The 10,220-nt window shown below is 36.6% G+C and overlaps 2 protein-coding genes across 2 annotated transcripts; both read right to left on the bottom strand.

The window, feature by feature from the left end:
- Positions 1 to 809: 809 nt before the first annotated feature.
- Positions 810 to 1,929, bottom strand: LOC122020870 (E3 ubiquitin-protein ligase ATL4-like). The gene has a single exon (XM_042578900.1). It carries the CDS (start codon positions 1,881 to 1,883, stop codon positions 915 to 917), a length of 969 nt encoding a protein of 322 aa, XP_042434834.1. The 5' UTR covers positions 1,884 to 1,929; the 3' UTR covers positions 810 to 914.
- Positions 1,930 to 6,848: 4,919 nt separating this feature from the next.
- On the bottom strand, positions 6,849 to 8,429 carry LOC122020869 (RNA-binding protein 1-like). The gene is made up of 2 exons (XM_042578899.1): positions 8,087 to 8,429; positions 6,849 to 7,830 (listed from the first exon to the last, which is right to left on the bottom strand). Exons 1-2 carry the CDS (start codon positions 8,351 to 8,353, stop codon positions 7,018 to 7,020), a joined length of 1,080 nt encoding a protein of 359 aa, XP_042434833.1. The 5' UTR covers positions 8,354 to 8,429; the 3' UTR covers positions 6,849 to 7,017.
- Positions 8,430 to 10,220: the final 1,791 nt, after the last annotated feature.

Genomic DNA, 10,220 nt, shown 5'->3' with positions numbered 1-10,220 from the left:
TCCATCAACTCAAATTCATTTATGCTTCACATATTAAACATTTTGGTTTGCTAATTCGCATAGGTTATAGATATGTTTTGTATGCAATGTTATAGTTTTCGACATTAATTTATTTCCCTAAAATTGCGGACGACAACAACCTAAGTCAGCTTATGCAACGACATATAATATACAATCAATATAGTTTATTTTGTGGGATCTTTAACTAACCGATGCTGTGCATTGCAGGTTGAGACTTTACTGGATGATTTATCAAGCATGTCATCGGCAGTTGGATCATGGCTTTAACTATTCTCAACCCGACGGGGTTTATCCGAGATGGTTCGGGTTTATCCGAGATGATAACCAGTGATTACGTTGATGGTAACTAATGGCTACGTTTGTAGCTGAGAACGTAGGGTTGAATTATAAGGATGTCGGGACGTAAATTTTCGGATCTTGTGTACCTCACTCTACCCACCACTTGTCTTCTCGACTATCGTAATTTATTTTTCTTGTGACAGCCTGAGATTATCAGTTTAAGTCATTATGACAAATAAGATAAATTTAATTTCGTATAATTTAAATATGATAAAATCTTAAATATCTCCGACATGTTATTTTGTCCCACGCTAATTTATGCACATCGCACAAAAAAAAAACATTAGTTTAGGAATTTTTTTAATTGGATTTATTTTTTCAAAAGATTTATTAAAATATATGACAAACAAATAACTTTTAAATCGCAAAACAAATTTAGTAATTAATATTTTGTTAATATCTCTTTTGTAAAAACAATTATTAGCTGTTCACTTATTTGTGATAGAGAATTAATTTGAGTTTCAGAATATATTTAAATAATAACCAATACAAATATCAGATTTCACGGATTATATATACTATGTGATAATTATAAATGTAAAAGTAAATGACGGTTATGCCCCCATCAGCCACCGGTAAAAGTTGTAGTAGCCACCATCCTCCGCCTCCCGCCGGGCGCTCCCTTCCAAATCCCACGACCACGTTCCTCCGCCGCCTCCGTCGTACCGGTGGCTCCACCTCCCGGAGAAGTGGATCGACGAGAAAGTGGAGGAAGCCGAGGAGGCCAGCCGGTCCAGGTGATCCCGCAGCCACCCCCTCCCTCCTCCACCTGCTGCCTCCGCCACCTCTGCCCCTGGATCCTGCCTGTAAGATTCTTCACTCTTCTCCTCCTTCCTATTTTCCGTCCCGATCCGCGCCAACACCGCCTCTTCGTCGTTCACGATGTACTCGAACGAAGATCCTAACGAGAACGTCTGCAGATGCGACAGAGGGTTCCTCGACGAGATCGGCTCAGAAATCGCGCGTCTCTGGCTGACGATTCCTATTTCCACTCGGTAGCTGCCGATCGTCGACGGATCTGCGGTCGTCGCTCCAGGCTGCGTCACGGGCGGGGCAGGGATGGCAATGGAGGCACGGCAGAGAGGGCAGAAGGGGGTGGATCGGAGCCAGGGGTCGGTGCATTGGGAATGGAAGGCGTGGCGGCAGGCGGGGAGGAGACGGAGCTCGTCGTGAGGGAGGAAAGGGCAGAGGCAGACGGCGCAATCGGGAGAATAACTGGGGATGACGGCGAGGGAGGCCAAGGAGAACAGAGGGAGCGAGTCGACGAGTGCCGCGCTGTCTTCGCCTGCATAGGCGGCAAAGGAAGAAGAAGAAGATTCAGATTGACCGTGGTAGAGCCGGGGCGCCGCGGCAATGGACGAGGCGAGGCGGCAGAAGGAAAGCAGTCGAACGAGTAGATAGACGAAGGCGGAGGCCACGAAGATGGAGGCGATGACAGCCGAAGCAATCAAGAAGTTATATTTGACGGAGCCGGAGGCTCTCGGAGAGGACGACGGCGGTTGTACCAGCGCAGAGGCCTCCATCGCCGGATGCAGTCAGCTTGTTTGGTATGCGTTCTTATCAGCTTTGCTTGACTACTATTTCACTCGTCCTTTTTCCTTCCTTTTTAATTATTTATCCGTGCAAATATCATTCGTTCTTACACAGTTGGAAATTTCTTTCATAAAACCTGAAAAAACAAAACACAAAAAAAAAATGCTACCTAAGTCATTCTAGTACTTTTGATAATAATTCAAAATTGAAACAATAATATAGGAATCAAATTAGACAGTGACAAATCTGATTGAGTAGTCATTGAAATTGTATAGTTGTTAATACTCTGTTCAACACGAGTATTGGACCAAGTTAGTTTTGTTATTGAGTTTCAAGTTTACAATTGTATGGGAGTATCCTATTCGAGTTTGTCTTTTCGGTTAATAGACATCAACTTTCAGCAATAGTTAATCGCACATTGTGCATTAAAGAAACATACAATAATAAAAGAAAAGGAAAAGAGAGTTAGTAGATGATATTTGAAAGCAAATGCCCTAGAAACATTTGATTGATCACTTCACTTTTGAGACTAAAGCTAGAAGGAAACAAGGAATCTCTCTATATGTGTATATAATATACAGGCACACAAAATCAAATGTTAACAAGCAAACAAAGCCTTATGTCTGCCATTCTAAGAGCATCCACATCAATTACCCTAAATTAAACTTTTACCTTAAATTTTACATTTTACATTAAAAAAACATCCGCATCAGCTACCCTACCCATTCCCTAAATATACATTTTATGAACAGTAATTCTTTAAATTTAGGGAATTGATTCCATTCCCTAAACATTAAAATACTATTTCTCTCTCCTCCCACTAATAATAAAAAATTTCTCTTTCCTCCATCTCTCTCCTCATCTAATAATAAAAAATATGAAGGAAAGAGAAAAAATAATTAAAAAATAAATATATGATAAATTATAGGGAAGCTGATGTATTATGTAGTGAAAAATAGATATCTAAATTTAATAAAGTAGTTCTTTTACCCTAAATTATAGATTTTAGATGAGGATTCTGATGTGAATGCTCTAACAATGCATTCAGTATGTAGCAATACCTCAAAGATCAAACAGTGTTGGACCCACTAGTTCATCTACTACATACCACTACTGCTCCAGCACAGAGCCAACCGCAGTCCCAGTTTGGACTGCTTCCATGCGTTGTTGCTTGTCCTAAAAAGTTTCAAACTCTTAATTCAGTATCATATGGAAATTTCCAACAAACCACATTGTTTGTCTTCATCCTTCCAAAGCTCATATGCATATAAAGTTTGCTATGGATAGGTTGTTTCTTCTTTTACCTTCCAAGTGACTGCGATTTTCAGAGAACTCTAGTTTTTGGTGCACCTAGGTAGGGTCCTTTTCCTCTTTCAAGATTTCTGGTGATCGCTTTCCAGATTCTGAGTGGCATTTTGTCGAGCACAAGTAGAATTTTTCTTTTATTTTTCCATTTATTTGCCTTTGCTCAATATTCCAAAGTATTAGCTCAATTGATTATAGGAAAAAGGAAAAGAAGTAATTATGCAGATATGTAATTGTAACCCCTGTCCTTTGAGTGCTGACGTGGAGATCTTTGAATAAAAACAAATTGTAGTTTTTTCTCTCATGTTAACTGTCATGGAGAACCAAATGTCCTTTGATTTGTCTTTATGCTTGTCATGGTCGCCTCTTCGTTCATAGCACTTTTGATTGGCATGTTTTCAAGTGATTGCAATTAGAGAATGCTCATAAAAAAGGACTGAATCTCCTTCCCTCAGAAGAACAGCACACTCTATTCAATTTATAATGATAGACCAGTAGCCTGTTCAATCTATAATGATATACTTTGGCATAGATTTGAATAGAGAATTGCGATTCATGTAGTCACATTCTAAATGTGGCAAATTCCTAAACCGCACGCTTCAAGATTTTGCCCAAAAGGTAAACCTAAATTTCATTTTTTCCAAAAGGCACACATTCCAATTTTACCCCTCTAACAACTCATTTTTCCTCCGACTCTTTCCACTCTCATTTCATTTACATAAAACATTTACTTAATTTCATCGATTCCCTTTCTCCTAATTTTCTTCTCTTCTCTTTCCTCTAAAATTAATTTAAACACTCTAAATTTGTTTATTTTTATTTTTAATATTTAATAAAAAAACAACAAATATATAAAAGAAAATTAATAAAACATCAAAAATATTTTTATATTTTTTAATATCTTCTATTTTTAATATTTAATTATAAAAGAATAATAAATAAAATAAATAAAGCTGATTTTATTAATTAAAATAATAAAAATTACTTTAGTTCTGGCCTAAAAAATTAGCGACATAGTTTAAATTCCAACATCATTGTGTTGTTGGTTTCCTAAGATCAGCACCACAATCTTATGAAAGTTTCAAATCATTTTGAGTATTGTTGGGAGTACCTTAAAATAGTAAATGATGGTTTATTTGGACTCAGGTTCACCTAACAAACATATAGGAGTTGGAATGAGTCCAATCAGAACTCTCTAGATTCATCAATGAGTTTTGACCAAAACACATTGATGGACCTAAAGGACTCGAATTTCTAAAAACTTGAAATGAGATGGAAGAGGTGGGTGTGTAGAAGGGAGATATGGTGAGAAGTCATGATCCTGAATCTCCTACACGAAGTTATAGACCCGTGTCAATTGACACAAAGTCTGAAATTTTTTAAACCTTCTAAGCAATGCTGGGAATTTTTTACTATGATAACAGAGAGCACCCTTGAACTCTAGAGCATTGTAAAAACCTATGGGAGTTGGAATGAGTCTGATCATAGCTCTCTAGATCTCTCAATGGATTTTGACCAAAATCCATTTAGACCTAGATGACTTGGATTTCTGAATTTTTATAATGAGATGGAAGTGTGGAATATGTAGAAGGTAAATATGATGAGAAATCTTAGTTCTAAGTCTCCTACATGAAGTTATAGGCCCGTATTAATTAACACAAAGTTTGAAATTTTCTAAACCTTCTGAGCAATACTGAGAATATTTTACGATGATAACAAAGGATATCCTTGGACTCAAGGGAATTCCAACTCATATGTATTTATTAGATAAATCTGAGTCTAAATAAGCCCTCTTTTACTATTTTAAGTCATTCCCGACAATGCTCAAAATGATTTGAAACTTTCATGACAACATGGTGCTGGTCTTCAAAAACCAACACCACAATGATATTGGTATTTAAGTTGTAGTGTTAGTTTTTGAAGACCAGCACCAAAATATTTTTTATTTTATTTTATTATTATTATTTTTATTAATAAAATCAACTTTATTAATTTTATTTTATTATTCTTTTATAATTAGATATTAAAAATAGAAGATATTAAAAAATAGAGAAAAAAAATATTTTTGATGTTTTATTAATTTCCTTTTATATTTTTAAAATTGTTATTAAAGTTTAAATATTAAGAATAAAAATAAATAAATTTAGAGGGTTTAAATTAATTTTAGAGGAAAGAAAAGAGAGTAAAATTAGGAGAGGAGAAAGATAAGGGATTAATTAAATGTTGCAGGTAGAGAGGAAAGAGAAGAGAAAAAAAATGAATAGTTGTAGAGATAAAATTGAAATAAGTGCGTCGGAAAAATTAAAATTTAGATGCACCTTAAGTGTTCCCTTTGTAAATTTACCGTTCTAAACACTTGAAGCAAACATGATTTGATTACTACGATGAGTACAAATCATGAGGACCCCATTTTTATGTTAGTTTTGCTGTGTTAAATTAACAGGTATGAAACATCACGGTAAGGGTTGCGGTCTACAATGGCTGAGCTACCTCCGGCTGAACGTAAAGCAGGGATTGTTCTGGAAGGAAAAGGGCAACATCATTTGCAAATTGTACATTAGCACAAGAAGCAAGTGACGTTTTGTTGGGAGAAAGACTCTGTCAAGTCTAAAGATTTTATTGAATAGCCACTTAAACAGTCAGCATGCGATGTACAATTGCCTCGCAATTGCTTGGAAGGACTGACAATGAAATCAAGGACTACTAGAGCGCCAAGTTAAAGAAGCAACTTTTGGGCAAGAAAAGAACCAAGGAAACTGCTCCTCATAAGCCAAACAAGCAAACGAGGAAGAAAGCATGAGATCAAATCTCTGAAATGGTTGGCTCCAGGAAGCCACTGTGCCGATATTGCTTCATGAAACGGATGGAAATTGCTTTGCCATGCTATCCATGGATCATCCAATTTGCTTGGGGACAGTTCCTACTTTGGCAGAAGCTTCAAGTGGGGTATTTCAACTGAGTTGTATGAGTTGCTTGGACTCAATTCACTGAAAATTTAGAAACAGAGGTTGCTGCTATATTATCAGTGGGAGCAATACGAGTTAGTGTGCCTACTGATGACTATGAATGTTTCGATTAAAAGATTGAGAGTGGGTTTTGGCCACTCGTGCCCATTCACGAAGACAAGATCGGTGCTTTATCTCGGAACAATGGAAATTTTGGTTTGGACATGTTGGAACACAACACCAATGCCAAACCATTACGAACAATAGGTTCAGGTACTTGGCATTGACATAGTGAGTAGTAGTCTATTAGTACTTATGCTGTTACATGGTCAAAGGTGATCTTTACACTGCTCTGCTCTGAAGACAGGAAGTATTCATTCACTATTTTGATCAATTGTTTGCATGCTGAAGGCAGACAGGCAGCGAAGTTTCTGGAAATGACGATCAGAAAGACTAGCAGTGTAACTCGAGCGTGATGTGCAATCTTCGAGAAAGGCATGTCATGTTGCAGTTAGTCAATGGAACTAGTTGGTCATCAATTAAGAACAACACAGGTTAACAGGTAAGTTGTCGCTACAGGTGAGTAGATTGTTGCGTTCTGATATCAAGGCACAACTACAGCAAACAGAACGTCAGTACCCCTAAACAAGTTCCAGTTTCTTCTGGCAGTGTAGAACCTTGGAAAATGAACAAAACCCAACAAAATTAAAGGACAAATTCCAATAAAAAAATTTGACTAACTAAAGACTCCACAACTCCACATTATCATTGCTTCTTTTGCCATCAAAGAGCGCAATGCATAACTGCACAATCATGAGAAACCTAACCAACTAAAAAGTTAAACTAAGTAGAAGAAATTTGCACCGATCTAAATTCAGTGTGCATCACATTGCGCATCTGCTAAATCTAACCCTGCCATAGCCCCAATTTGGTCTTCAACATCAAGGTTGTTTTGGTTCTCATTATCAATAATTGACATGCTATCTTCGCCGCTTCTCTTGACAACATCAGGATGCATAATCTGCCCAGAAATTCTCTTTGAATTGTTCCAAGAGTTGGGCGGAATGCTCATCAGGCCGCCATATTGAATCCCATGTAAACCAGTGGGGCTATATACTCCTCCAACTTGTCCTCCATATGCATAAGGAGGAAAAGGCTGTGCTACATAATTAACATATCCATAGTATCCATAGTTGGGATAAAGATAGCCTGGATGAGGGCCATAAAAGGGCCCTCTTGCACCTCTTTGATCCTCTCTCGCGATATGATAATCATGATCATGTCTGTTAATAGCATTTTTCCTGTCATCCTTAGGAGTGGCAATCTTAACCTCCACAAGTTTCCCATTCAACTCATGGTGGCTGTTCTGCAACACCATTGCTACGGATTCCTCAGAAGAAAATGTGATGAAACCAAAACCTCTTGATCGTCGGGTTATACCATCGAACATTACTACCGCATCAACAACAGCACCAAACTTCTCAAAATAGCTCCTGAGGTCATGTTGATCCACATTGTCTGGCAAACCTCCAATGAAAATCTTTTTTGTGCTAGTGCTATGGACATTGTAGAACCCTCTATCACCATTCTCCTCCACCGATCTAATGAATTGACCATTCTGATCTGGATTCATGAATTCACGGTTTTGATGCAGCTGACGGCGCAGAGCGGCTCTTCTCACTGTGACCTAAACATATAAAAAAAAGAGACTACAAACTATCAACTAAACGCATACCGACTGTAGCTCGCTACAAAATAATGCTTACATCAATTCATTTTTACATCGAAAAAAAAAGGAAGATTAAAAACTTGACAAACTCATCAACAAGTAAAAAAAAGTTCGTCATTTTTAGAGGAATGCAAACTCAACGTACAGCAATAACGAAGATTCAAAACTTCAAAGATGCCGAAAACCGAGAAAGAGAAACAAGGAGAGCATTCACCGTTCTTCCTCGAATGACATGCTTCTTGTCCTCCTTGAGCGCACTCTCGGAGACCTGCGGGTCAGCGAACTTTACGAAGCCGAACCCTCTCGCATTCCCGGTGACTCGGTCCCTAATCACCACCGCCTCCTTCACCTCGCCATACCTCGCGAAATAGTCCGCCAGAGCCTCCTCCCTCGTATCCGAAGCCAGGCCACCGACAAAAAGTTTCCCCCGATCCGGCTCCCACGACCGTGCACCGACGGCCGCTGCAGGCGGACGCGACATCTCCTTTCCTGCTAGCTAGGGTTTTAGCTTCGCGCAAGGTAACGAGGCGAGATAACAAACGGGAACGAATCGGTAATTTGCTGACGAATTGGGAGGGACTCCTATCATAAGAACGGACGGTGGATCAACAATTTAGACTCATCGTACGACGTATAACGCAATTTTTGTATTTTCCATATTAATATTTCCGCATGAATTAATAAAATCCTTCACGGTTCAGGTCGATTGGGCCGGATTGAAAGCCCGACACTCGGACACGTTGAGTTTGGGAGTCGCGGGTCCATGCCAACATCCTTCCTCCACGTTAGACTCGAAATACTTTTTATAAAAGGAAAAAACTAAGGGCATCTCAAATTATATAAATTATCAAAAGAGCTCCTCTTTTAAAAACAAATCCCATCAAAAATTTTATTCTCAGGATACCCTTTATCAATGAGCTATAAGTAGTATAATTGTTCTAAAATGATTTTAAATCATTTTAATAAAATTTAAATAATTTTGACTAATTAGTATTTTGATATAATAATATTTAGACTTTAAAGTTTATGATTCAATGTTTTAAGATTTAGCTACAATTGATATATAAAAATTAATTGATAGTTGCTACACTATAAAAATTAAATTTTCACTTTAATAAAAAAATATTACATACAAAATATTATTATATCAAAATTCTCTCTATCAATCTGGTCAAAATAATTTAAAATTCATCAAAAAATCAATTTATCTTAATTAAAATCACTTGAAAATAGTCAGAGTTAGTTCCTAAATTATAAATCATAAAATTTAAAATTACTTAAAAATAATTACAATACTTACCTCCTATAGATTAATAGTAACCATCAATACTGTAATACCATTAGATAAAGAATATTTTAGAAATAAAATTTTTAATAGAGCGTCCTTTTGATTTATTTATTTTTTAAAAACAGAGACACCTTTTCAATAATTTACACAGCCCTTTTCATTTTTATCAAAAAAGTTATCTAGCACCCTTAGCAATCTTAGTATTATGATATTTAAAAATTATTATATTTGATTGATCACAATAATAATATTTAAGTTTTTTATAATTCACTATTTTACTGATGAAGAATTATTATATTCTCTTTAAATATATAAGGGTTGGTGTCCATAGGCAACCCATGTGCTCTTCTCTTACTTGAACTCTACTTTTTCAACGACCATTGACTAATCTTCAATTTTATTTTTATTTCTAAAAAAATCAACTTATTAAATTAATTAAGGTTCTCTCTGCCATGTGGTTTTCACGTAGAAAAATATTATTTTTTTCTCAAAAACTTAAAAAGAAATTAAAATGAAAGGACAACTTCATATGTTTGAGTTGTTTTCTAGCGTAAGCAAACTCCAACATTTGTTTTAAATCGGAGAGCGTGACTTGACACTTTGACCTTCTGACAAAGAAACAAAAAATTACTGCAGAAACGGATGCAGATCTGAGAAAGTCCCAGCACCCTCCATGATCATCGTATCTTTTGCCAGATCTCATGTCTTCTCTAGATTTTCAGAAATCTCAACCTCAAAAACTAAGCGTTACAAAACATTCATAATATATCAGAAAAGTTTAGATTCCAATTGACTTTGTTAGCTCATGCTAAAGTGAATGGAAACTCTTACCCACATGGTGGCAAAGTGTGAAAGAAGAGTTTTTTTTAATCATAATTGAAACCCCTTCAGCATATTCTTCTTCTCTACTAATTAATTAATTGTTTTGATCCATCATGTTGTTTGTGCAGAGAAGTCCCTGCTGATCTGAAAAGTACATCCTCCATGATCATATCTCTTTGGATCTCGTACCCTTTTTATTTCTTTCAGCAATCTCAATCTCAATCTCGAAAACAAGGTT

This window comes from Zingiber officinale, chromosome 9A (genome assembly GCF_018446385.1).
Source record: "Zingiber officinale cultivar Zhangliang chromosome 9A, Zo_v1.1, whole genome shotgun sequence".
NCBI lineage: Eukaryota > Viridiplantae > Streptophyta > Magnoliopsida > Zingiberales > Zingiberaceae > Zingiber > Zingiber officinale.
Note: the sequence above shows the minus strand (reverse complement) of the source record. Positions and strands in the feature narration are given on the sequence as shown.